The 27,266-nt window shown below is 56.2% G+C and overlaps 1 protein-coding gene across 2 annotated transcripts in view; it reads left to right on the top strand.

Moving 5' to 3' along the window:
• UNC5B (unc-5 netrin receptor B) overlaps positions 1-27,266 on the top strand; it is an 84,818-nt gene that overhangs the window by 47,640 nt on the left and 9,912 nt on the right. For both annotated transcript variants that reach the window (XM_066348423.1, XM_066348424.1), the window contains exons 2-6: positions 19,640-19,864; positions 23,766-23,909; positions 24,377-24,480; positions 25,764-25,944; positions 26,832-26,999. In XM_066348423.1, coding sequence (XP_066204520.1) covers positions 19,640-19,864; positions 23,766-23,909; positions 24,377-24,480; positions 25,764-25,944; positions 26,832-26,999 — 822 coding nt within the window. The remainder of the gene's footprint in view (positions 1-19,639; positions 19,865-23,765; positions 23,910-24,376; positions 24,481-25,763; positions 25,945-26,831; positions 27,000-27,266) is intronic.

A 27,266-nucleotide genomic window follows, 5' to 3' on the forward strand; every position in this document is an offset into this window, starting at 1 on the left:
GGGACATGGGGTACCCTCAGCTCTAGGCAGAGCCCCACCTCTTGGTCTCGGCTAAAGGGATCTAGGCGTTGCCTCCTGCTGCCTGCCTGCTGCCCAAGCCCTGGATGGGAGGAGAGGACTTGCAGATTAAGGACGCTGGGGTGAAGCTCTGATAGTGTCAATCACTGTTCTTCCTGAGGGTCCAGGAGGCCACCAAACCCCTTTCTAACCGAGCCCTGAGGCCGCTCCAGGACACTGGCCTCGGGCTGAGCTGTACCTTTCCTAGAACCATCCGCTCTCAAGCAGCCAGAGTAGCAGGATAAGCCATGTTTTGGAGAGCACCCTTTTAGAAGAAGAAAAAGGTCCAGAGAGAGGCAGGGACTTCAAGGTCAAACTTCTTGGGATATCCCAAGGAACCAGGGCAGGTGAAACGTGACGGGCTTTGCTCAGTGGCTCCTGCCCACGCTCACCTTCCTCAGGCTCTCAGAGTCCCACCCTGCCTCCACCCCACCCCAAACTGCCTTTTCTCTCTGGGTTGGTGGAGCGGAGCACCCCCCCCCCCAGAGAACTAAACATCCAAAGCCCCTCATTCTCCTCCCTGCCCGAGGACCCCCAGTCACCCCCCTGTCCAGGAGGCAGCTGGCAGACAACAGGGGATAGGTTGAACCTCAGAGCAGGCAGCTGTGAGGGCCATGTAAGCCAGATGTCACCAGTCTAGAAGTGCCCAGCCTTACCTCACGGACAGGGTAGAGGGAGGATAAGTATAGCTATTCATTAGAAAAGTAATACTGACTAATCTTAGACTTGGACAGCTCACAGATTATAAAGCCCTTTCATAGCTTTAAGAAGGCACTATTCACCTCATCCAAAGACTAAGAAATTGAGGCTCAGAGAGGTGAAGGGTCACACAGCCAGTTAGTATATGGGCAGGACTTGCGCCTAAACCAAGTTTTCTGAGTGCCCAGTCAGACCCTTTGCTGATCACTTTTATGTATGTGACTCTGTTTAGCTGTACAGCAGGCCTGGGGGATTCATGTAGATCTCCCCACTTTTGTAGAGGAAGAAATTGGGGTCCAGAGAAGATCTGTGGGGCACAGTGCCTTGGCCACAGCCAAGCACAGACAGCGTGGTGGGCCGGGGCCTTCTGTCCCCTCCTGACACGCAGGGCAGAGGCCCAGCAGCTCCGTCTGCCCATCTTGGATGCGGGAAAACAGTCTACTGGGAAGACACTGGCACAGAATGTTTGGGTTTGGGCCAGGGCCTCTAGGAGACAAACCTTTGTCGTCCCTTCCGCTAGAGAGAGTGGGGGCATGCTCTTTTGGGGTCGGGGTGGAGGCTCTGACGCCCATGCCCTCTGTGGCCCAGCATAGGGGTGGCCGCTGCTCCCTACCTACTGCCCAGAGGTGGCGTTTCCACTTCTGCCAGCTGTCTCTAGCACCCCTATTTCCATGTCTGAGATCTAAAATTCAGCTCAGAAAACCCCCTGTGAGATCCAGTGTTCCTTTCCAGGGCCCCCTATGGGCGCAGCGATCAGGGTCGCTCAGGGACCTCTCCTCCCCACAGCCCCGTGGGGGAGGTAGCAGTAGGTGGGGGTGAAAGATCAGGCTGAGCCTGGGAGTCTAGAGGCCTCTGATGGCACAGGGTGTGGCCTATAATCCCGCTGGCTGGCTGCCCTGTTCCCTAATTAAAGTGTCCTTTTGAAAATGCCCTCGGGTCCAGGACTGGCACTGCCAAGTGAAGCAGGCACCTCCCAGAAATCTCAGCGGCTTTTGCACCTTCCCTGGAAGGCCTCTGGACCCAGGATTTTTGTTCGTCGAGTGAGGCTGGGTGGTCACATAAAAGTGAGGGCCATGGAGTTGTGCCATCCCATTGTGGTCACTACCTTCCAAGACTCAACTCTTCTACACCCCTTGCTGAAGACAGCAGGTCATCCTGTTCACGTCCTTGGTCAAGAGCCGGGAGAGCCCTGATCAAAAGCACTATTGAAGAGGCTTGTCAGAACAGGGGCACCAGGGGCAGAAGAAGGAGGGTGGGTCACCACCGGCCAGCGGCAGGGAGTGGGCAGTGGGTGGCTGGAGCCCGCTCTCTGAGCTGGGATGAGGGCTCAGCCCAGAGGCCCAGGAAGGGGTGTGTGGGCAGCTCAGGGCGTGTGGAGAGTTTGTCACTGTTGCACTAGGACACCTCCGTGGGTGAGCAAGCCTGTTCCCCCGCAGTCCCTTACGAAAGCCACCTGGTCAGGGCAGCAGACTGGCCAGCTGGGTCAGTGCTGTGGGGAGGGGTCTGAGTCTTCTCCACACAGGAGGCCCAGAGTTGGCAGGTTAGCATCCAGGGAGACTGGTCATTAAGGAGTAAGAGCCACTCCATTATTAAGGCAGATCACCCCAACTCTCTGGGCCCTGTGTTCCCCTTGGGTTAACTGAGGGTGAGCAGGGACTGATCAGATCAGGAATGGAAACCTTGTTTTCATTGCTCGGTTGGTGTGGCTGAGTGTCGTCCGTGCTGAGGGGTCGGAGGCCCTGTCTAGGCATGCTACAATTGACTGACCAATGATGTCTGCCAGTCCTGGGCCGGGCCGGCTGCTGTGTGTTTGCTCCTGTACTCACGGTTCTCTGTAGCCATTGCGTCCGGACATCCTGAGAGTCTGAGGACGCTGAGCTCCCACGTCCTGCTCTGTTTCTGGATCCTGACATGCAGTGGAAATTGGAGTCTGAATTTCTCCATCTCTGAAAGGGAGAGGACGCAGTTGGACCTGTCCGGCTTTGACTTAAAAAACACAACAGGCCTGACCTGTGGTGGCGCAGTGGATAAAGCGTCGACCTGGAAATGCTGAGGTCACCAGTTCGAAACCCTGGGTTTGCCTGGTCAAGGCACATATGGGAGTTGATGCTTCCAGCTCCTCCCCCCTGTCTCTCTCTCCTCTCTTTCTCTCTCTCTCTCCCTCTTTCTCTCCTCTCTAAAATGAATAAATAAATAAAAATTTTTTAAATAAAAAAATAAAGTAGGGAAGTAACTTTAAAAAAACAAACAAAAAAACACAACCGTCTGTGGATTCACTGAGCCGTTCCTTCTGCCCCACCTTGTGCCCAGGGCAGTGAGGGGCTCGGTATGGAGTGTATGTGCCCTAGAACATCCCTTGGGTGGGCCTGGCTCAGGTCCTGGGTCTGCCTCTCACTGACTGTGGTGTGGGGCAAGTTAGTTTTGCACGGAACCTTGGTTAGTAAAATAGGGTCATGTCTGCGCTCGTGAAATACAATTGTGCGGAGCCCTGAGCCTGGCCCTGCACTCTAACATCCTGGGATCATACCGTGCTCAGCCCTAGACGGGGCTCTGATGAAAAGAAAACTCAGCTGGTTTCTTTGCCCATCCCTGACCTTGGCTTTGGATGGGAACTTTGACAAGGGCGGGGCAGGGGATGGTGCGAGGACAGTTTCAAAGCAACACAGGCTCAGACTGTGAGCTCTCCCCTCTCCAAAAACCGATGACCGCAGCCCCAGCCTGAGTTGTCTTCTCTGAAAACTCCTCACTCACTCCCTCCAATCAGCCCATAAAAAGGGAATGGGGCAGGAGGGAGTCCGGCTGCAGACTTTGTAATTTGGCTTGGAGGCGGCTCCTGTGCGTTTTAACCAGGTTGTAATTACAGCTGGCACCCGACACCCCTCATTACTGGAGCCTGGATGGAGGACTCTAATTATAGCGTGCGGGTCCCCGCTGCAGCAGTGGGGGGCATGGCAGAGCTGGGAGCCGTGAGGCCAGCAAGCAGGCCAGTGGAGTGGGGCTGCCCTGGGCTCTGGGTGCCTTTCCCAGGGCTCTGCATTTCTTTCACTTACAGAGCCATCTGTGGAAAGGGCGGAGCATAGACCCACCCAGAGGAGCCCAGGAGGTTTATGCATTCATGCAAGAAGCATTTATTAAGCACCTACTGTGTGCCAGGCTGGCACTGGGGTCAGCAACGGGCACACACGTGTAACCCAGCCAGGGACGGGTGTCTAGGCAGAAAGCTCCAAAAAAGTCACCATGCTGCTGAAATGTCCTTATGTACCCACACGGATGGCAGATGGCTGCTGTGCCAGACCTTGAGTGCCCCAGTTGCCCAGTCATTCCCCTGAGAACCCCTCCCTCAGACTCACTTGGCACAGCAGGAGCTCTAGGACTCTGCCCTAGAACCCACACAGATGGCTAAATGTTACTGTTACCGTGCTATGCCCCCATCTGGATCTGGTGGGGACCCAGATATTAAACAGGGAAATCTATAGAAGAGTATAGAATAAAAAAAGGTGACCAGGTCTATAAGGAGAAGAATAGCAGAGGAAGAGCTAGGGCCCCCAGGCGGTTGGGAGGGCACAGTCAGGGCCAGGCTCTCTGAGGAGGTGACCTTTAAGGTAAGATCTGAAGATAGGGATTCAGCCGGGTGAGGGGAGGGTGGCATTCCGGACCTCCACTGGAGGCCCAGAGGATGGAAGGCTTGCAGTCTGAGATCTTGCACTCTGAGGGGTCCCCACGCTGGGTGGCAGCATGGAGAGCAGTAGGATTTCTCCTACACATGGTGTAAAGAGCACTGGACCAAGTCTTGAAGTCCAAGTCTTATAGACTTGAAGTTCAGGCCCAGCTCTGCCAAAGTGCTGTGTGACCCTAGGCCAGGCACAGCCTCTCTGGGCCTTGACTTTCCCATCAGTCTACAGGGAGGTCCCTTAAGGCCACAAGCCCTCCCTCTCTGCTCCCACTTCTGAGGATTTGAGGAGACTTGGGCCAGCAAGTCCTATTTAAATGCTACATTTTGGGATGCCTAATTCTGTGAAGAGAGGGGCCAGGCAGCCAGGGTGGGGGTAGGGCTGACAGCTCCAGGCTGTCCCATCCCCTTCACTGAGTTATTAAGAGCCACCCGGAAGCAGACACAAAGGGAATTGTCCTGAGCTGGAGTCAGTCCCCAGCCCCCAGCGGAGAACAATTGGGGAGGAAAACCAAGGCCGTTTGTCCAGCTCAGAGTGCGGCAGTGACGGCGGCTGGGAAAATGCAGTGTTTCTCAGCTAAAATTAGCCAACTACTAAGCCTTCACATCAAGGGCAACCTGAAGCCTCTATTGTTTTGAACTTGGGATCCCAGGGGATGTGGGGGCAGGGGTCTCAGGAGAAGCAAGTGACCTTGTCCTCTCCCAGGGTCTGAACCAGATCAGCCCTCATGCCTCAAAGGTGCTGCTAAGGAGGAGCAGGCCAGGGACAGAGGGGGTCTGGCTGCCCAAGGTCAGCAAGTGTGGGTGGCTGACACAAGCTCTGGTTCCTTACTGGAGACATTCTCCCCTCACCAATGACACTGATAGCGCTGTGGGCTGAGCTTGGGGGTCTAGAAGGAAGTGCAGGAAACATAAACAGGAAAATAACTCCATCCTTTCCAGAGGAAGTGGCCAGAGTGGGTGTCTCGCTTTGCTCACCGAAGTCCCAAACCTGGTTTACCACCCTTCCTCTGCCACTGAGTGATTTTGGGCAAGTTATTTATCTCCCTGGTAACCAGTGGAGGGAGGTGAGCACTGGTACCAACCTCCCAGGGTTGCTGGAAAGATAATATAGACAGCAAAGGTAATAATACCAGCAATGCAGCTTATACTCACTCAGTAAGCCTTTGATGTGCCAGGCAGTCCTCTAAGCAATATGTGTGTAAAATGTGTTTAGTCCTTCCTAGAAACACTGTTACCCCCATTTTGCAGATAAGGAAACTTGAGGCCCACAGAGGCTAATTTGCAAGAACACAGGTGCAGATGACTGTCAGTATTGGCATTAGGTATTGCCACACACCAGGGCCTCGTTCAGGCTCAGGTAGCTGGCACCATGCTGTCAGGTAATTCCTTTAATTCTCTTTGAAGGTTCTCCAGCTGCATCATAGAAGTGCTCAGGGAAAGGGAGCTGGCCCGTGATGTTATATGTGCTATTTTATATCTCTATCAGGAGGCAAGAGAGCAGAGGGCAGCGGACTGGCCACAGCACCTGGGAACTTTTTAGAAATGCATGTTCTCAGGCCCTGCCCAGGCCTGCAAAGTGGGAAAGCCCAGCGACTGGGCCTTACCAACCCCAGGCTGTCTGGGTACATGGTACAGTTTGAGCACCACTGGCACAGAGGTTAGAACGTGTAGGCTCAGAGTTAGGGAGACCCGGATCTGAGTGCCGACAGCCCCGTTTAGCCTGTGGCTGTCACTGCTCCCCCTGTGACCTGCTAGGAGAGCTGTGCTGAATGGAAAGCTGCATCCGCACCTGAGTGCAGCTCCCCATCCAGGGCAACAGCAGAACCGAGAGCCCAGGTAGAAGAGGTAGCTCCACTCGACTCCGCACCCCCGCCCTGCGGGGCCTGGGGTCTCAAAGGCTGAGATGGATGTCTCCCACTGGCTGGTCCCTGTCCTTCAGGAGCCTTCAATATCAACCAGAGAGACTCAGGAACTGGCCGAGGCACTTTCCTCCTCCCCTTTCTCAGAGAAGGAGCAAACTTGTCTCCTGGGAAACAGCTTTGAGAATTATAATCTGGAGACAGGGTGACCCCAAGACCTTGGGCTCACAGGGCCGGGCCCTCGGCTACATGCAGGTGGCCTTTCTGTTTCTAGGAGTATGTCTTGGCCCTTGTTCTCCCACCTGAATGCTTCCGATGGCTCCTTGGAGGCCTCTGGGGAGCCGTGTGCTCCTCTTCTGTGTCTTCCTCCCCAAGAGAAGGTTCCTGGAGCCAGGCCGGGCAGAGAGCACAGCACAGGCCCACTGCCCCTCCCCAGCCTCTGGGAGCCCCAGGCCCCTGGTGAGAATCCCACCTCTTCTCCCCCACCCCAGCTGTCCCTAGCTCCCTGAACCACCCACATGCTTTAATATCCTGTTGCACTTTCACACCTGTGGTCCCAGCTGTCTCTGATGTTGTACCCATCTTACAGATAGACAAGCCAAGGCCCCAAGAGGTGAGGCAGCTGGCCTGAAGTCACCTTGAGCTGGTGGCCAGCCCAGGACTATTTTGGTATTTCTTTCCATGGAACCACACTCCTATCCTTTCTCTTTTCCCCTCTCAGCCTTCCTATTTGCCTTGAGAAATCCATGGAGAGGGACCAATTGGGTGCCAGTCATGTACCAGGCTCAGAGACATGGACAGCTTCCCTTAAGTGACACAGTGGCAGCGCTGGGGTTGACCCAGGTTCTGCTTACTCCAGGGCACTTGCTCGTCTTCATGCCACTTTTCAGGGTCTTTCCTGCCCTGGCTGGGCCTTAGTCACCCGTCCCCGGAGCAGAGCCCTCTCGTGGTGCGTGGGGCTCTGCGCCTGCCCTCTTACCCTGCTGTCCTCGAGCCCTTCCCCTGCTCAGAGGCTGCGGTGAACAGGCCGAGCCCTGAGCCAAGGAGGCCCATCGATTACATCAGCAGGTGCAAACAAGCCAGCAGCAGCAGGGCTCTAGTCCCCCAGGGCTGGGGGTGGGACTCCAGCCACCCCACTCAGTCTGTTTCAGTCCCACCTTCCAGCTTGCATCAGCTTTGTAGCTGCCCGTCATCACAGAGTGGGCAGGGCAGCAGCTGGGCAGGGGGAGCAGGGAGTGGTGGCCTGGCTGGCCCCCGAACCCAGAGGGAAACCCTAAAGCTAGTGGTCAGGATGTCAGCTAGTGCCCCTGGCAGCCCACCGTTTCCTACTGTGAAAAGCAGTAATCAAAATGAGCAAGTGCACAGGGCTGCCTAGCTGGCGCAATAGTTCCACTTTACTCAACTCAATGTTCCCAACAACCATGGGGGTGACGCAAGTAAAAGTGACCTGTTTTCTAGAAGGAAACAATGAGGCCCAGAGCAAAGTGGCTTAGCCAGGTTCACCTCATGAGCCAGTGGCAGCACCAGTGTGTTTCAGTTCAGCTCAAGAAATATGCGGGATTATAGGAGCTCAGAGACTGAGACATCCCTGCAGTAGTCAAGGTGGAAGTAGTCAAACCTACTTCGTGGAGGAAGCAGGCTGCTCCTAGACTGAGGAGGGAGCTACAGGCAAAGCTGCAGGTTTATTCCTGCACTGATGGGGGGTTCACAGGCAGAGGAATCGTCACAGGACTGCGAGACGAGGCTGCAGGCACGCTGAGCACGAGTCGCTCAAGCTGTCTGGATGCTTACCTCTGAGCCTCTGCTGTGAGCTTGCCATTGGCAGGACTGGAGCTCGGTCGTTACTCTCCAGGCCCCACCATAGGCTTGACCAAGGGGAGACACTCAGGAGATGCTTAGTTAAAGAACAGGGATGAGTCCCTGCCCACTACCCTGCTTGCTCCAAGGTGCACCTGCACAGCTACCTTTGCCAGGACCACCTGTCTCCTCCCATCTCTACCAACAGCAACTCCGCTCCTCACCCAGGCTCAGGCCAGGGTCTTCCCCACCTCTGGAACCAGAGGCAAAGGAAGAGCATTGGGCTGAGTGCCAGGATGCCCCTATCCAGTCCTAGCTTTACTTCCAACCTACTACGCGATCTGAGGCCAGTTACTCCTTACCTCTGGTCCCAGGGTAGTCCTGAGAGCCTGGGTCTTCAAGGTCTACCTTCCTAGCCGTGGGGAAGAGGCAGAGCAAGAGTGTGACTGAAGGCCAGGGGTGGGTGCCCACCTTCTTTCCTTGCCACCAAGGCTCAAACAAGAACCCAGTGGATTGCAGCTCCAGACACGCAGAGAGAAGCCTGTGTACGTCATCCACCACCCCGCGTGTGCTTCCAGGCCTCTCTCCCCTGTCCCGTTCCCCACGGCTCCCATCTCTACCTCTCTCTTCGTCTCCCCCTGCTTCTCCCGTGCCCCGTTTCACAGGTCGGCAAAGGCCTGTCTGGGTACCTCTTATTCTCTCTCCCTACGGTGTTTTCTTTCTGCCAGCATGATACCAAGATACCAGAAGTGCTGCAGCCACTGAGCTGTTTGGCCAGGGACAAGCTGTTGCCCCTTTCTGGCCTCAGAGTCCTCCTCTACAAGGGAAGGGTTGGGTTCAGGTGCAAGGCCTCCATCTCCCAGGGTCTGAGCTGCCTCCTGGTGGCTGCCAGATGGCCCACAGCCAGCGCTGGGGCAGGGTCTGCCCAGGCATGGTGACAGTGCTGATGGCAGTGGGGAAGGATCATAGTGTTTCCACTTGGCAATATGTTGGCCGTTGCCTTCGCTTCTGCAAGGAAAGGCTGGTCAGCCCTAGAGCAGGATGCTAGCTAGGAAGGCAGAGGAAATCTGTGCCTCGGGGCACTCGCGTACGAACACATACGACCCTGGACTTCCCGGGTGGCATGGGGACACCTCATCTGGAAGGGTGGAGGGATCTAGCTACTGCCCTGTCAGGCGGCCCCTGGGCCAGAGGCTGCACCTTGTGCATTTTGACTTTTTCAGAAGGTGAACAGGACACCGGGCATCTTTCTGCCCAGTGCCCAAGCATGCAAAGCCAGCCTGAGGTCATTGGCCAGTGGCTCCCCACACCAGCTCTGCATCCACCTGCTCTGCATCCTGCAGCTCATCCAACATCCCGAAATGCTGGACCAGGGGAGTCGGCCCAGCTGACCTGTGCTCATCTGACGGGTGTGACTATGCTAAGAGGGAGAGCTGCCTGGTACATTCTGCTGTGGTTTAAAATTCCTAGCAAACAGCCTTAGAAGGAAAACACAGAACACACGACTGTACGTAATGAGGCCCCTTTAAGTAACAAAATATGTATGCGTCTAAAAAAGGCAGAGAACCAATGTCTAGTGTTAATTCTGGTAAACTGGGGATGGAAATGGGTGATTTTTATTTCCATTCTTATTTTTTCCTAAATTGTAAACATAAAAGGCAAAGGGGAAAAAAAAGTGTTTTCATTAGAAGGAAAAGGTGGTTTTTAAAAATAAAGTCCCTATACCTTCCCCAGAAGCCTAGAGCCCAGTTTCTCTTACTAGCTCTGCTGCTCTGGCGCTGTGTGATCTGAGGCTGGGCCACACCCTCTCTGGTCTCTATCCTAGAGAGCAGTGATTAAATGGTCTCTGAGGTTTCATCAGTTGTGGCATCCTGCAGGATAGGGTTTCCAAGGGCAGTGGCTGCCCCCTCCCACACCCACCTGCCACCCCAGATATTTCCAGAGAGGTTGGATGGTAGAGCTGGAGACAGTCCTTTGTCCCTAGCAGGCCCAGATAAACAAGCAACCAGTATTTTCAGGTCTTCCAGGAGCTTGCCTTCCTTCCAGAGAGCAGACCTGTTCAGACCCAGGCAGTCAATTACAGGAAGAAGGTAATTTCAAAGAGATGAGCACTGTCCAAATAAAACAAAACAAAAACCCCAGGAAAATGTAGAGATAGCTCCAAAGAAAGGTAGAGGATGATTAATTTGCATTTGGTGGTTAGGGAAGGCCTCACTAGGGAGGTGGCAGGAGCCGAGATATCAATGACAAAAAGTCAGCCACAAGAATTTAGGGACATGATTGAGAGGTGCATCCCAAAATGAGAGAACAGCAAAGGCCCTGAGGTGGGCATAAGAGGCACATTCGTGCTCAAGGGGCAGGAAACATTCCTGGTGGCTCCTGTAGTCTTGAGAGTTCAATGGAGTTAGTACTTCATTCCGACACAAACGGAAGCTGTGGCGAGATCGCCTGGGCTACTGTGAGGAGAGTGGAGCAAGAGTAGGGAGCACAGCGAGAAGGGCTCCGGGTGGAAGGACAGGGCTTGGAGACCGGGAGAGGTGGTGGTGTGTGGCCATGCAGCTCGAGGCACGTCTTGAAGGGTCACCTGGCGGCATCCGGGTCCATCAGCACCGCGGGTTGGGTGCAGGGAAGGGAGAGGCAGGCCTCCAGGACTTAAACTGGGTGTTTGCTGGAGTCTGAAACTGCAACTCACATTTCCCCCATCCCAGCTCTGGATGGGGGAAAGAGAACCGGATAAAATAACTGGTCCTCCACAGGCCTGAGTCGTTGCCGTTGTCTTCCAGCATTGACATAGGCAGCCCTGAGAATGAGCCACTGTCCCAGCCCAGTTGGGGCTCTCCGGGTGTCCAGGGGAGATGGTTGTGGACTGTGACCTTGCATGGGGTAAGGCTGGGTCTGTTGTGTGTCTGAATGTGACTTCTTGGGGGCTGTACCAGGCTAGCAGTGGGCCCCTCCCAGGCTAGGATGAGTCTGTTGTCTGAGGCATCTCAGACAAGTCCCAGGATTTGTCAAGCCCAAAGGGGGAGGAAGACCAAGTGCTGGAGTTAGGGAGCTGAGACCCTCTTCCCCTCCAGCAAGCTAGTGACCTCTGAGAGACTCCAGCTGCTCAGCTGCAAAGCGGACAAGAAAAACCCTGCCCCCTGCTGATCCCTCAGGAGCATTGTTGGCTAAGGGAGGTTTTGTGGTTTAACTGGAAGGTTTGGGGTTTCTTGGTGGCTATGAGCCTGAGCATGTCTTCCACTTCTTTGAGCCTCAGTTTGCTCACCTGTGAAATGGAACACCTGCTTTGCCGGATTGTTGTGTGCTGGGTAAATGTTACTATCTGGAGTATGATAGCTGGGAGGGCTCTGAGCTCCTTGTTTGGGAGAGGAAAGGGAAGCAGAATGAATGCTCTTGCTCACAACCCGGACTTCCAGGCTCAGTGATACTCCAGGACCTGGGGCTTGGAAGGGGAACCAAAAATTAGTCCTGCAGGGACCCAGGCCCAGGCTAAGGGAGCACAGGGACCAGAGGAAGGAACTGGAGGGAGGGTCCAGCCGTGGATGTGGAATACAGCCTCCCCAGCCACCACTGAGAGCCTCGGAGTGGGCCGGGACCCAGGAACCCAGTGTCCCTCCCTTTCGAATGGGGCCCAGACTTCGGAATGTGGTCTGCCCTGTGGGCTGGTCCCCAGCCTCCCGCCAGCTCCTTCGCTTGTCCCCTGAGTCTTTCCAGCAGAGATTTCTCAGGATCAGCCAGGCGCCCCCTTCTGGATGCCCTCGCTAGCCATCAGGCCTCTTCCTGCACAGGGAGTGGTGTGAGGGGTACAGGCCGGTCTGCAGAGGGTATGGGAAAAGGGCCGAGCAAGGGGCCTCCTTTGTTAGGAATAACTCAGCCTCCCCCCAGCCCGCCAGCCCCCATTTGTCATCAGTAACTGCCATTGTAACCACCTCTGAGGGGGGCCCCAGCCTGAACCCCACATCCGCCAGCAGCCAGGGCCAGATGGAAGAAGGGCTTTGTGTTCAGGGAGGGGTCCTTCCATGTGGGATTTATGTGTTTTTAAAACATAATAATAAATGGGCTCCTCTCCCCCCACTCTCCCCACTCCCCACTGAGCACATCAGCCTCAAAGTGAATGGAAGAGATTTTCCATGCAGTAGGAGGTCAAGTCTGGCGAGAATTAGCCGGTGTCCAGGGGCTAGAGAAAGACTGTGATTGCCGATGATAAATGTGCCCAGCGTGGGGCGTTTCTCTCCCTCACCTCCCGCCCGCCCCCCTCCTCCCCGCCCAGTCCTGCCCCTCAGTGTGGGCACTGCCTGTGCCAGTCAGCCCTGGAGACACAGGCCTTGCTAAGCTATAGGTGCCTGCCACCCAGTGCTGAGCCTGGGGACCCAGGCCTGGTGTTGTCACCACCTGGGACAAAAACCAGTGGGCAGGGGTGTCTAGGCCCTCCCTGCCCAATCCCTGCATCCTCACTCTGAGGTCTCTGTCCTGGGCACAGGGCTGACCAGAGGCAGACCCGGCTGAGGTGGGGGTCCTGAGTTTTCATCCCAGACATGGGAAAGATGGGGCTCAGTCCTTTACCCACAGTCCCCCTCCTCCGCCCCAAACTGGGCACTGGTCCAGCTCAGCGGAGAACTTGCTGTGTAATGCTGTGTTAGTCACTTCCCTCTCTGAGCTGGTACCTACTTTCTCTGCTTCTAGCCCCCTGGGCTTCGGTTGTCTATAGATTGAGGAACCGCCAATATGGGATTTCAGGGTTTCCCACGCAGCACAGCCAAAGGTTTCCTGCCTGGTTCGTCCCGTGCTGCACGGGCACCACCCAGCCAGTAGAGCGTATTTCATCTCTTCTCAGCTGACCTTCACAGCCACACCTCAGATCTGACAGGGCAGCACCTGTTACCCCCTTTTCTGTGGATGGGGAAACTGAGGCCCTGAGAAGTGGAAGGAGCTTCCCAAGGTCTCAGTGGCAGTGAGCCTGTGAACCGGATCTGCTGGCTCTCTGGCGCCCCCTAGCAGCTGGGACAGTCTCCCACTCAGGAATGTCTGAGCACTGGTCTTAGCCTCTCCCTCCTCCCGCCGAGCTCTGGTAATACACTTTCTTCACCTTTGTCCTGAAGCCCCGCTCTCTACCTCCAAGGCCCCTGGCTCCTGCTTGTTCTAGTGGCTTAGATTCTGGCACCTCATAAACAAGCCTGTGGCCTCAACTTCCTTCCCATCAGGGCCTCCCACATGCCAGGTGGCAGCCTGTGTCTCCACATGGGCACTGCCAAGGCCCAGCCCCTAGGCAGGAGCACAGCCTGGCACAAGTCCTGCCGTTGGGTGGAGAGTGGGCTTAGGCCCCCTGCTCTGTCCTGCAAGCTCCACTCCTCTCCCCACAGGGGCGGGTACCCTGTCCGGGCACCGTGGGGAACACCATGAACAGGTGCTGTGCTTCCTGCCCTCCGGTAGCAGCTGCCGTCACTGCTAAGGAGCCTTTGAGCGGACAGAGCAGGAAGGTGCCCATCAGACCCCACCCTTTCGCTTCCCCTCCCCCAGGTTTTAAGTGGGTCGTGAGCAAACTTGAACTTGTCCATGAGGAAGCCAGGTTGGTGGGGAGAGGATGCAAAACTGTGTCTTGTGAATATTCAAGAGAAAGACGAGAAGGCCAGGGAGGGCAGGTTTCAGCTTCCAGAGACTGGGAAGCTGTCATGGGAAGGAGGAAGCACACTGTTTTATGTCACTGCAGAGGTTAAAATTGTAACCACAGCTGCAACTTCAGACAGCAAACTCCAGCTGCAAGTGAGGACGACTTTTCTGTTCGGTCTGTCCAAAGGCGATCCTAGCCCAGAGAGGCAGCGGTGAGCTCCGGCCCCTGGCGGTATGTGAGGCAAGGTTGGAGGAGGCGTTGATGGAGGATATTGTACCAGTGGCCCTTGAAGTGACCTCTGTCCCTGTGAATCTGTGCCAAGGGACTAGCTGACAAGAGACCTCACAGAGGCAGGTGCAGGTGAGTTAGAAGCGAGGGTTTTCTTGGTGCCCACAGGAAGTCTCACCCAGAGCCGCTGGTGGCTGCTTTGATCTGAGGCCTGGCTGGGGGGCTGGGGCCTGGAGGAAGCCCAGGAGCACATCGTTCCTCCCCGCCCTCCGGGGCTCTCTCTGCACTGTCTGAAGACCACAGGGTGTGCTGGGTCTTTGAGCAAAAATGCAAGTAACATGGCCCCACTTTAAGCAAATTAACTTCCTGAAGAAAACCTTTACACAATGGGACATCATCACACGTTAACAGATTCCCCTTAAAAAAAATCTTCAAATCTCGAAGTGTTAGAACTAGTTTAGGACTTGAGAGATGGACTCAGCCAACTTCCTGAGGTTACAGATGGGGTCTCCGATGCCTGAGAACAGGGCCACACAGCATGGCCAGCCCCCTGCTGGGTGCAAACCCAGGGGACCTGACTGCAGTGACAGTTCTTCTCCTGTGTGGTGTTAATTGTGGTGACACCTGTGCAGGGCTGTGCCCTCTATACCTCCATCTTCAGAGCATCAGGCCATTGTGTTTGGGGCTTTAAAGGCGATTGCAGTTCTGCAGCCATAGGTCCTAATGAGTTCTGCTAATAAAAAAACACACTTCATGTGGGATCTTCCCACCAGCAGGAAGCTCAGGCCGGCCTGGCGAAGGCGCGGTCTCCTCCCAGGCGGCTCTCCTCGGGTGTCTGTTCCCTCTGGAAGGAAAGCAGGGCAGTGCTGTCGGGAAACCAGGGAGGTGGGTGGCGGAGAGCCTGGCTTCCTCCCGCTGACCAGGTGGCCTCAGGCCCATCCTGACACTCCACGACTTCTGTGAAGTGGGAAGCTAATCCTCACCTTCAGGGTCACAAGAAGTAAAGTTGCAGAAACACCTGGCACCTAGTGGACATAAATGCCAGTGCCCAGCTCAGAAGTTCAATTCAGGGTTCCGACTGCCTGACTCTGTCCTCCCGCTCTGCTGCTTACGTGCATTACGGTCCCGTGCCAGTTACTGAAACTCTCAGGGTCTCAGTTTTCTCACCTATAGTATGAGGATAATAATAGTGCCTCGTGCATAGGGCTGTGATTCCAGCTGGGTGCCAAGGCACCCCTGGGTGCCACAGATCTTCAAGGAAACAGCAATCCTGGACAGCTGCCAGCCACCACGACAACTACTAGCTCAAGACAGCTTACAACTTCATCTCATTACATCACACTGCTTTTAGATGGCATCGTGTCTTTGCAAAGCTGGGACTTAGGCATTCGGGAGTACCCTGAGACAAACAGTGAGGGTGAGTGTCCACTCTGGTTCCGAGGTTTGAGAGCGAGCTTATGCAGTGCCCAACAGATGTGCACATCCCCATTAGCAAGTCGTTGTGGCTGTTTAGGAATGGCGTACAATATTATTTTTTTCTTTCAATTTATGTATATTGTTTTTCAAATGGCTACTAATGTGTTAGGATACCTGCACATGCATGCACACACACACACACACAAAACACAACAACAACACTGTTTGGACCTAACTACTTAATAAACAGAAGCATGAGGGATTTCTCCTGGCTTTGCAGTAAAAATTGCCAAGAAAAATTACTGGGTAAAAATTACCAAGATACTAAAGGTCAGAAAGGTTTGGGACTCTCTGTCTGGAGTTGCTGTAGGTTCAGTGAGTTTCTCTGAAATGCTTTCTGAAAGCCTCTGGCAGAGTCAGGACCCAGGACTCCACGTTTCTTCTCCCTCCAGGCCGGCTCCCACAGGCGGGTAGCCCTCCTCCCGGACACCTGTGGAGCCTCCCTCAGCCTCTAGGGCCGAGACAGGGCCAAGGAGGAGGAGGAGTGTCCCGCAGTTGGGGCAGGGGCCCAGCCCCTCGTCCCTTTATTCATTAGCACACACTGAGCACCTACTACGCTTGGTCCTTCTTCCTTGTCTCCTGGCAGCGTCTGCCCCCAGGACACCGGGGGGGTGGGGATGTTGGCAAGGGGGCAGTAGCCACATGGAGAGCCACCGGCGCTGACAAGACGGAGCGGCACTGATGAGGACGCCCAGCCGTATTCCTGCCAAGGCCAGAGACGAGTCTGTGTGCCAGGGCTGAGAGGAGGGGTGGGGCAGGGAGGGCGGGCCTGCTACACCGATGGATGTCTAATGTTTACTTTCCTCAGTCGCGTCTGTGCCTGCTTGATAAATAAGCCGCATTAGGGTTGTAAAACAAAGTCATAAATACAGCCTGCAGTGCTGCAGAGAAGCCATCAGCTGGGGCCAGGGACCCCGTGGTTAGAAAGTAGAGCAGCATACAATGGCATCCAGGGGCGCCCACACACCTTCTCTCATGGTCACCACCCCCAGAGGGAGGTCCAGTGCCCCCATTTCACAGATGAGGTGCCTGAGGCCAGTTGGGCTGGTTCAAACCCTGTGGTGTCTGAGTCGGAAGCCCAAGCCCTGCCTTATGCCCCTCAGGCCTAAGACTGAAGCAGGATGCTGGTGGGAGGATGCATGGAGCCCCCTCAGGCCTAAGACTGAAGCAGGATGCTGGTGGGAGGATGCATGGAGCCCCCTCAGGCCTAAGACTGAAGCAGGATGCTGCTGGGAGGATGCATGGAGCCCCCTCAGGCCTAAGACTGAAGCAGGATGCTGGTGGGAGGATGCATGGAGCCTGGCAGGTTCGCTGCTGCCCGCATGTCCTCTTAGCTCCAACTTGCTGTCCCCAGAATCGCCAGCCTGGCAGAAAGGCCACGGTGACTGGCTCTCAGGCCAGTGGGAGCCCAGTGTCCAGCTCCCTGGGCACTAGGCCAGCTCACCAGCAACTGCTCAAGCTCCCAGTTTAGCACAGAGAAGGTGCCTCCCTGCCTGGCAGAGGCACAGGAGTGTCAGGGAGCTCTGGCCTGACTCAGGAATTTCTCGCTGCTGTTGCCAGTTTGGCTGTCCACCAAGCAGCTGGCCTTGGGTCAGTCGCTTACCTATTTGGATGATCTTCAGTTTCCTCAGCTTTAAAACAGGAAGAATGATTTCAGCATTGCTGGACCATTGGTGAAAGAGCACCCATAGTCAGGGCCAATGTCAGAGTCCATTCGGATTTTCAGGGGACAGCCACAGTTTGTGGTGTTACGTCAGTGATAGGCAGTGTGGAGTCCTGAGCGACATTCCAAACACGGAAGCCTGTTTCTTGGGTCCAAACCTTGGCTCTGCCTCTTGCTAGCCATGTGCCCTTGGGCAAGTAGCTTAATCTCTGGCCTCAGTTTCTCCATACATAAACTGGGGACTAATATAACTTACCTTACAAGGTTGTTGTAAGAATTAGGTACGTTGTCAGTAAATTATTGAAAATATAGCACCTAATGTGAGGTGAGCATCCGTTGCTGTTTTCATACTGTGACCTGTCCCTGCTCTGGCTCCGCCCCTCCTCGGCCCTCCTGTGTATCTCAGCTGACCCTCCCCTCTTCACAGATGTTCATACTGTGACCTGTCCCTGCTCTGGGCTCCGCCCCTCCTCGGCCCTCATGTGTATCTCAGCTGACCCTCCCCTCTTCACAGGCGGGGGTTTTCATACTGTGACCTGTCCCTGCTCTGGGCTCCGCCCCTCCTCGGCCCTCATGTGTATCTCAGCTGACCCTCCCCTCTTCACAGATGTTCATACTGTGACCTGTCCCTGCTCTGGGCTCCGCCCCTCCTCGGCCCTCCTGTGTATCTCAGCTGACCCTCCCCTCTTCACAGATGTTCATACTGTGACCTGTCCCTGCTCTGGGCTCCGCCCCTCCTCGGCCCTCCTGTGTATCTCAGCTGACCCTCCCCTCTTCACAGATGTTCATACTGTGACCTGTCCCTGCTCTGGGCTCCGCCCCTCCTCGGCCCTCCTGTGTATCTCAGCTGCCCCTCCCCTCTTCACAGGCGGGGGTTTTCATACTGTGACCCGTCCCTGCTCTGGCTCCGCCCCTCCTCGGCCCTCCTGTGTATCTCAGCTGCCCCTCCCCTCTTCACAGATGGGGGTTTTCATACTGTGACCCGTCCCTGCTCTGGGCTCCGCCCCTTCTCGGCCTTCACGTGTATCTCAGCTGCCCCTCCCCTCTTCACAGATGTTCATACTGTGACCCGTCCCTGCTCTGGCTCCGCCCCTCCTCGGCCCTCCTGTGTATCTCAGCTGCCCCTCCCCTCTTCACAGATGGGGGTTTTCATACTGTGACCCGTCCCTGCTCTGGGCTCCGCCCCTTCTCGGCCTTCACGTGTATCTCAGCTGACCCTCCCCTCTTCACAGGTGGGGTGACTAGTTTGGAGGCAAGGGGCTCTCCCTGTGTCCTACAGAACATACTGGATGGAGTGGGAGTCACACCCCTTCTCGCTCACTTTTCCTGCTCTCCCCCAGAGATATCTCTCTCCCCACTGTCCCACGGGCCAGGGCCTGGTGCCATTGACCCATGCAGTTTCTCGGAGCTGCTGGTGCACATAGGCAATGTGGCTTAAGTGTGTCCATTGTGTTTGGTTCTGGAGGACAAGTACCTGATCCCAGGGCCTTATTGGGCCTCCAGGACCCCAGCCCCATGTGAGGCACTGGAGAGCTGGGACAGTGACAGGGCCGTAGCTCGCTGGTGAGGCCGGGGCACGTGTGGGCACTCCTGCAGCTTAATTTGTTGCTTCCTCTGAGCAGTTAGCAGAGGAGGACAGCCCCCTACTGCTTGTCCCCAGCCACCTGATCGTTTGGCGCTTGGCATCGGAAAGTCAGTTTTCCTGTGTGGATCGTGAACCAGTGGCCGGGCCTGGCTTGGTCCCCCGCCCCAGCCTGGTGCTGGGGCGCTGGCTGCTCTCCCTTCCTGTTTGTCTCACCTCCCGAGGTGCCGTTCTGTCCAGGGAGGTAGGCAGGGTTTCCTTTGGCCCCTTCAGGGAAGAGATTGACAGGCTCACCGTGTTCCCAGACTCTGAACTCTGAGGTTCCCTCATCCTTAGGGCGGAGGGTGTGGATTTGGCTGGGGTGGGAAAGGCTAAGGGATGGATCAGAGCCCCAGACCAGAGGAGGGAGACGGGGGGGGGGGGTGCTGCTGGGACGGTAGTCCCCCCTCCATGCTGCCACCTGCCTCGGGCTTCCTGGAAGAGGAGGAGGCCCGCCAAGCTGCCCCTGGGAGCCCAGACCCGGTGCAGCCGCCCGGCCTCCCCCCACCCATACCCCTGCGGGTCTCGGCTCTTCTCCCATTTCCATCAGCCCGACTGGCTGGGGCTCCAGAGGGTAGCTGTGGCTTTGGGGCAGAGCTGGCCTGGTGTGAGCCCCGGCCTCAAGCAGACCGTGGCATCACCTGGGAAGCGGGAGGGAGGCTGGCGAGCACTAGTGCAGGAGACACTGGGGAGGGCTGGAGGGCACACAGGTGTCCTTGCCTTGACGGGTCACATCGCCTGCCCAGGCCACGCACACAGCATCATAGAGCTGAGACTGGCTTTGCAGCAGAGCCTTCTAACAGCAGGGCAGGTTGGGGAAACCAAGGCCCGGGGAGCCAGGCCGGGGTCACAGAGGGAGTCTCTGGCAGGTCTCCCTGCCATGGGCCCCTGGATGATCAGGGGGTGCCTCCGGCCTCCCCAGCCTGTGGCCTCACAGAGCCCCCCTCTTCCTCCACAGGCTCTGAGTCAGGCAGCGAGGTGCTCCCGGACTCCTACCCATCGGCGCCGGCCGAGCCGCTGCCCCACTTCCTACAGGAGCCACAGGACGCCTACATTGTGAAGAACAAGCCGGTGGACCTGAGCTGCCGGGCCTTCCCGGCCACACAGATCTATTTCAAGTGCAACGGCGAGTGGGTCAGCCAGAATGACCACATTGTGCAGGAGGGCCGGGATGAGGCCACTGGTGAGCCGCCAGGACACAGGGGACACCCCAGGCCCCGAGGTGTCAGGGACACTGGGTCCTGGGCTTCACTCCACCCTAGACTCTGTTTGAGACTTCATGCAGCGCTAGCGCCCCTCTGGGCCTCAGTTTCCCCTCCATGACTCACCCTGTGGCAGCATTTCCCCAAGGGTTGGCTGCTTGTCCCAGCCTGACTTGGGGGATCGAATGAAATAGCAACTACTCCCTTGCCGAGCTGAGCACTATTCCTTCCCCAGTTTCTTTCCATCCTGCTCTTCCAGGAGCCAGTCCCGTCCGGGACCCGGCCCTTTCAGCAGCTCCTGCAGTGCCTGCGTAGCAGAGAGAGAGGCGCTGGCTCTGTCCGGAAGGCCTGGCCTTGCAGCACCTGACTGAGGATTCTAGACCACCTTAGTTTCATAGGTCTCCTCTCTGTGGGAGTGATCGAGTTTCCATTCACAGCAATGATACAATGTTTCCTTCATAAAAATTGTTTTAGTTTTAAAAAGGTTAAATTAGATACTAAGTAAATTATCATAGAGGTGGTGCTAGGATGTAACCCATCCTGAGGAGAGTCTGAAGCATAAACCCCTTGCTTTTGAGGGGTGAGGAGCAGGAGGCAGAGCTCTGGGCACTGAGCCGTGCCCACAGGGCGAGTGCAGGGCTGTCTGTCCCCAGGCCCATGGATGGTATAAAAGCCCACAGGGAGAGAAAGCCTTTACCGAGGCTCAGGACAGGGAGTGAGCCCCCACAGCCGCTCACCTGCAGGCCACCGGCGTTGGGCAGCCCCTGCCGGCCCAGGCTCAGGGTGGCGCCCTGGCCCACCTGCCTGCCTTGGCTTCTCTTCCTGATCCTTTCCTGTGTCCTCTCTGCCAGCCCCCTTTTCTCTGTCTCCTGCCTCTCCCTTCTTACCCGTCTCCTGGCTTTCCCCACGTTCTCTCCCATCTCGCTCTCCCTCCCACCCCCACTTCTATTCTCTTTTTCTTTCTCCTTCTTTCTTTCAGCCTCACTCTCTGTGTCTCCTCTGACATTCTCTCACCCTCTGTCCTTCTTTCTCTCTTCCCCAACTTGTGTTTTTCTATGAAAAGCTCATACATTTCAGAACCATCCAGGCTTAAAACTATACCCCATAATGTACTTAATACCACAGAACTAAAAATGATTAAAATGATAAGTTTTATATCATGTATATTTTACCAGACCGTTAAAAGTACTTTTAAAAATAGACTTGGAGTTGCATTCTCTCCCAAAATCTAAAAATAAAAAAAGGAATTTTTTAAAGAAAAAATATATACACCAGCTGCCCCCGCTCTGTGGCTGTGTGACCCTGGGGAAGTCACTCCACCTCTGAACTGACTCCTCCCTTTGTAAGCTGGGATGCTGATAGCAGGTCCTGGGAGGGTGGAGCAAGGTGGCGCCTGCTCAGCACTGCGCGCAGTACCAGGACCCAGCAGGCACTCCATAAATGCCTGCCTCCTCCCTCCTCTTTCTGGGTTTTCTTGTCCTCTCTTTACAAAAAACCAAAAACCTGGGCTTTATTCTCTGTCCTTCTGCGCCCCTCTGGCCAGTGTCAGAAGTCAGCCGTGGGGGCCCACGCAGAGCAGAGGGACAGTGTACCTGCTAAGGACTCCACAGCCCCTGTGATTGTTAGTACTAGTAACATCATGGCTCTTATACCCCCGCTACCAGGCACACAAGCCCTGCCAGCCATAGAAATTAGGGCACTGTTGTCCCCTTTGGCTACAAAGAGTGGACAGTGGTCTTGTGGGCCACTCCCTTGGCATCATGTGGCTGGCTCTGGTCAAGCCTCCTGCTCCCCACCCCTGCCATTACCTGGCACTCTCTGAGGCCCTGAAAACACAGAAGATGACAGCTTTGGGCCAGGACAGGCAGACTCATGCCAGGCTGGGGCAGGCAGCCCGGTTCTGTGTCATGGTCCAGGCACCGCCTGTCATCTGCCATCATACTGGGGAGGACACCTGGTTCTGGGGCCCGAGCCGAGGAGACCAAAGGCCCCATCATCCTCTCTGCCTGCCGAGACCATTACCAGGTGTCAAGCCTCCCGGGGCGATGGTTTCCCTCTGTCCAACTGGTGGCTGGTGCTGAAACCTTCTGGATGGGTGGTCCCTGAGAGGAACCGCTCTTCCCGGCTCCCCGCCTGAAAACTGAGGGTCAGGGACCTTGCTCCCCGGGCCCAGGCCATGCAGCATCACTTGTAGGCTGAACCCTACCACCCCCAGAACAGCCTCTTCCCTCCTGCTGCCCCCTGACAGCAAGCCCAAACCCCGGCCCGTTTAGATCCCTGACCACCAGGAGCGGCGGGCGCCAGGCTTGGCCTCTCCCCCGTGATGGCAGGGGAGTTAAGGCAATGACTGTATTGGGAGAGGTCCAGAGGGACGTCATACGTTAGGGGACAGAACTCTAACCTGGCAGGACACCAAGAGAGCTGATCTCAGCTCTGCTGGCAGCTTGCTGTGGGACTTCAGGCATGCCACCTACCCTTTCTGAGTCTCAGTTTCTCCCAACGTAAAAGGAAGGGGCTGGATGAGATCCAGGTGCGCTGCCAGAGCTGATGGTGTCCAGACTGAACTCTGTGCTGTGGCAGAGTAAGTGCCATGACTCACTGAGAGTTTCCCCTGAGTGTCTTATTATGAGGGAACTGAGACTAAGTAACTTAGTGAAGGTCACACTGATGGAGAATGACAGCGAGGCCAGGATTCAAACCTGTCCATCTGTCCAGCTTTATACTTAACAATCATACCACAGTACCACAAGGGTACAGTTGACAATACTACCTTCAAAGGGCTTATCAGAACCTATGTGCAACCATGCAAATGGGAGCTGGGACACATCATGGCAAGGAGGAGCAGCTTTAGGAATTCTAAGACAGGAGAATCAGGGAGGGCTTCCTGGAGGAGGCTTAACAGTTCTCCCACAAGCTTTGAGCGCCCTAATCCAGGAGGGCTTGCTTTTTACCTGAGCGTAGAAGGCTGAGTCAAGGGAGAGCTGGCAGAAGAGTGAATTATCTCCTCTGTAGGCTTAGTGGAAGCAGTTATCCAGGGAGGCCTCCAGGTCCTGGCCGGGACAAATGCGAGGTCAGGGGGCTCCCAGGAAGAGGACCTTCCTCTCAGCTCCAGCTCCACAGGCTCCTGAGCCGTGAATGGGGAGAGGACACATGCTGTCTTCAGATGTGTGTTGAGCCTCTCTTCTAGGCCACAGCAGTAAGCAGGCAGAGCCCGGCCTCATTCTCCTACAGGAGACAGACAGTTAACACATGAGCTCATCAATAAATAACACAGCTCCAGGCAGCGGTCGGTGCTGTGAGGAAATCGGACTGGGCAGGAGAGAGAACTGCACAGACCAATGTCCGGTATGGTGTGGGGGCATGAGCAGGACTTGGAGAGCAAGTGGGCGTGGACCAGGGTCCAGGGGCTTCCCTGAGGCCCAGCCCGAAGCTGATTGCAAGTTCATGACACCAAGAGGACAGAAGAGAGTTCCAGGCAGGGTTCTGGATGTGCAAAGACCCTGTGATAGAGGAGCCAGGGTTGCATGAGGGACTGGAAGATGCCCAGTGAGACCATAGTGAGGAGATTGTGCAGGGCCTAGGGGCTAGGTGCAGGACCCGGGTCTTCATGCCGAGAGGCCAGGAAGCATAACCCGGGGAATGACATGCCATTTGCACGTCTTGAAGGCACACACGGACTGCGGGGTAGAAAGTGTGTCAGTGGAGAAAGATGGCTTGTTTCGCCCTTGCCGCTTCCAGGTGAGCTGCAGTGGTGAGCAGGGTCAGGGTGGAGGCAGAACAGGTGGCAATGAGAGAGGAGCTCAAGGGGTAGGAGGGAGAGCTGTCGGGTATCCGACGCCTGTGTCTCCTGGCCTGCCCCCTGACGGTGTCTCTCTCCCCCAGGCCTGCGGGTGCGAGAGGTGCAGATACAGGTGTCTCGACAGCAGGTGGAGGAGCTGTTTGGGCTGGAGGATTACTGGTGCCAGTGTGTGGCCTGGAGCTCCGCGGGCACCACCAAGAGTCGCCGGGGCTATGTCCGCATTGCATGTATGCCACCCTGACACCCCGCCCCCCCCCCACTCTCTGGGCCCTGTTCCCTTCCCTACGGATCCCGGAGAGAGAATTCCACATCTGTGGGGATATCTGGCTGAAGACACCCGCAAAAGCGACATTGGGGCTCATGGACACTAGCTCTAAGAGGGCTTCTAGACCCAGACACACATTTGTAAAGGCCCATTTTCACCTATGGTCCTATATAAGGAACCTGGCAGCTTCCTCACCATCCCAGATCACCATGTACTAAGAATCCCATAGTCAAGGAGGGAACGCTGTTCCCGCAAATCCACCTGGTAAGGCCCCACTTTGGAGAAATGGGTATTTCCCAGGTAAAGGCCAGGCGTCCCCATGAATATTACCTTGGTATGCACTGCCACCATGTGGCTAAAAGGGGACACTGCAGTCTCCAGCTCTGCCTGGCTGGCCTCCCTCACTGTACCTTGCCTTCCTTTCCCCAGACCTGCGCAAGAACTTCGACCAGGAGCCTCTGGGCAAGGAAGTACCCCTGGACCACGAGGTTCTCCTGCAATGCCGCCCACCAGACGGGGTGCCTGTGGCTGAGGTGAGTGGTCACATGGGGAACCCTGGGCCATGGCAGAGGCCAGCCAGGCATGGTATCAGCCATGATGCCTCAGGCTTCCCGAGCCCTCCCCCTTAACAGAGAAGGGAACCACACATGCCCGACCCCATCTGGGCTCTCAGCAGGCACAACCTCACCAGGTGAGGTCCAGCTGGGGCAGGAACCCCCAGGGCTCCTTGGGTAGGCTGCAGGGTCAGACTCCTTCAAGGCAAGTGGCCACACACACCATCTCCCCCTGCGCCACCCAGAACCCAGTGCCCAGCCTTATGGACACCAAAGTGTCTCCCAATGTATGTTCTGAGTGTGTACTCACCCCACAAGCTGAGTGTGTACTCACCCCTTCCCCTTATCGTGTGACCTTTGCACCTCTGGGCAGTGCCCCTCTGTCCCCTCTCATCATCCCGGCTGTGTTCCAGATGTGCTGTCTCTCCCACTCCCTGCCCTGGAGGTCCAGGAGTTAGAGCAGAGCATGGGGGACAACTGCGCTTTGCTGCCAGGGATGCAAGCAGAACAGGGACCAGGGGACATGGGACCCCATGTTTGACCCCAAAACTTAGCTCTAACTACTTAGCCTCCCCTCGCTCATGTCCTTGTCTGCAGAGTGGGCTCAGACAGATACCCTGTACGACAGCTGTCTCATTGGGCTCCCACATATGTGGGCCACTTGGCACATTGGTCTTCAGAGCAGCCCTGCAAGGTGGCTGTCATCACCCCATTTTATGGCTGGGAAAATAGTGCTGGGGAGTGGGAGGGCGAAGTGGTCACGGTGACTAGCTAGTGAGTGGCAGAGCTGGGATTTGAACCCAGGGACCATGTTCCCAATCACCTGCCAGGCCTCTCACCCTCGCTGAAGGAGTTAGTATGAAGAGTCACGATGAAGGCGTGTGCTACTTGCTAACACTTATTTCACTCTTACTCCGAGCTGGGCACTGTGCTGTGCACTTGCCACATGCTGTCATTCGATCCTTACAGCAGCTCTGCAGGTTAGATGCTGTTAAATTCCACCTTGCATCTGATGACATTGAGGCTGAGTGTCCGTCCCTTCCCAGGGCCACCTGCCGATGGGTGGTCATCCTAACCACTGTGTTCTGTAGTGTTCAACACAGAGCCTGGCTGGTGGAGGGCCTGCCTCACTGTGGGTGGACATGGATGAAACTGATATCCTGTTGATGGGCAGACCTCCCGACCCCTCCAGAGAGGGCCCACTTCCCAGATGCAGGGGAGGAGGCACTGGGTCTTCATGCACCTCAACCCTGTTCCTGCAGGTAGAGTGGCTCAAGAATGAGGACATCATTGATCCCACCCAGGACACCAACTTCCTGCTCACCATCGACCACAACCTCATTATCCGCCAGGCCCGCCTGTCAGATACGGCCAACTACACCTGTGTGGCCAAGAACATCGTGGCCAAGCGCCGTAGCACCACTGCCACAATCATCGTCTATGGTGCGGTCAGGGTGGGGGCGGGGCAGCCAAGGGAGGGGGGGGCACACAGCGCTAGATGGCCACCTGCCCTGCCCTACCCAGGACACCAGCAGCACCCTAGGGAGTAGATGGGGAGGATGAAGCCCAGAGAGGAGATGCTGCCTACAAGGTTAAATAGCAAAGCTTGTGGTCAAGCCAGCCACCCCGAGTCTAGCCAGACTCACTCACCCCTTCTCAGACCCTTTTTCTGTCTCTGAGGGAGAAGACCCAGTTCTCTTGGAGTCAGAGCTGGGGCAGGGCCCAGTCAACATTCCCATACCCAAGCCTCTTGTCCTAGCAGAAGCAGAGTCTGCTGGCCAGGACTGTAGGCTATTCCTTGCTGTCCCCTTGGGTGGGAGGGGCGGAGCCACAGCTGAGATGCCTGGATGTTGTAGAAAGAACCCTGTACCCGGTCCCAGGTCCCCCTCACTCACGGTGTGATCCTACTAGCTAATACTTATTTCACACTTACTCTGAGCCGGGCGCTGTGCTCTGCACTTGCCACGTACTATCTCATTCAGTCCTCACAGCAGCCCTGCCGGTTAGATACTATTAAATTCCAACTTGTATTTGATGACATTGAGGCCGAGTGTCAGTCCCTTCCCAAGGCCAAGGGTATCAGCCCTCTCTGGACTTTCATTGGCCTTTGAGCAATGGGGCGGGGAATTGACGGTAACCTCAAGGGTCCCCTTTGGTGCTGACGGTTGCAGCCAGGCCTGCCTCCTGGTGTCTGAGTCCCTAGCCCTGCAGGCAGGAGGGATATTAGGACCAGCTTCAGCAGAAGACTCATCAAGGTGGAGGGATGAGGTTTGGGGATCCCCTGGGTCGCAGAGCCAGGCCAAGTGGGCTGACACCTGCTGCCCCTGCAGTGAACGGTGGATGGTCCAGCTGGGCAGAGTGGTCACCCTGCTCCAACCGCTGTGGCCGCGGCTGGCAGAAGCGCACACGGTCCTGCACCAACCCTACCCCGCTCAACGGAGGAGCCTTCTGTGAGGGCCAGGCCTTCCAGAAGACTTCTTGCACCACCGTGTGCCCGGGTAAGGCTCTGGCCAGGTGACACCGGGCCCATGCCCAGCTCCCAAGCTCTGTCGTCTGTGCTGTGGTATTTGCCAGAGTCAGGACAGCTGTTCTCTCCCCATCGTGGGGAAGAGCAGGTGCTCATCCCAGGGCCCACAGCTAGTTAAAAAGGCTGGACTAAGTTATACAACCTCTGTCCTCTTGTTCTTTCTTGGGCTGCTGGAGAGATGGAGGCAGAGGCTCTGAGCTGCGGTCTGAAGGGTGGGCTCTGCCCTCTGGGCTGAGGG

The sequence above is a fragment of the Saccopteryx leptura genome, chromosome 9 (genome assembly GCF_036850995.1).
Source record: "Saccopteryx leptura isolate mSacLep1 chromosome 9, mSacLep1_pri_phased_curated, whole genome shotgun sequence".
Lineage (NCBI taxonomy): Eukaryota > Metazoa > Chordata > Mammalia > Chiroptera > Emballonuridae > Saccopteryx > Saccopteryx leptura.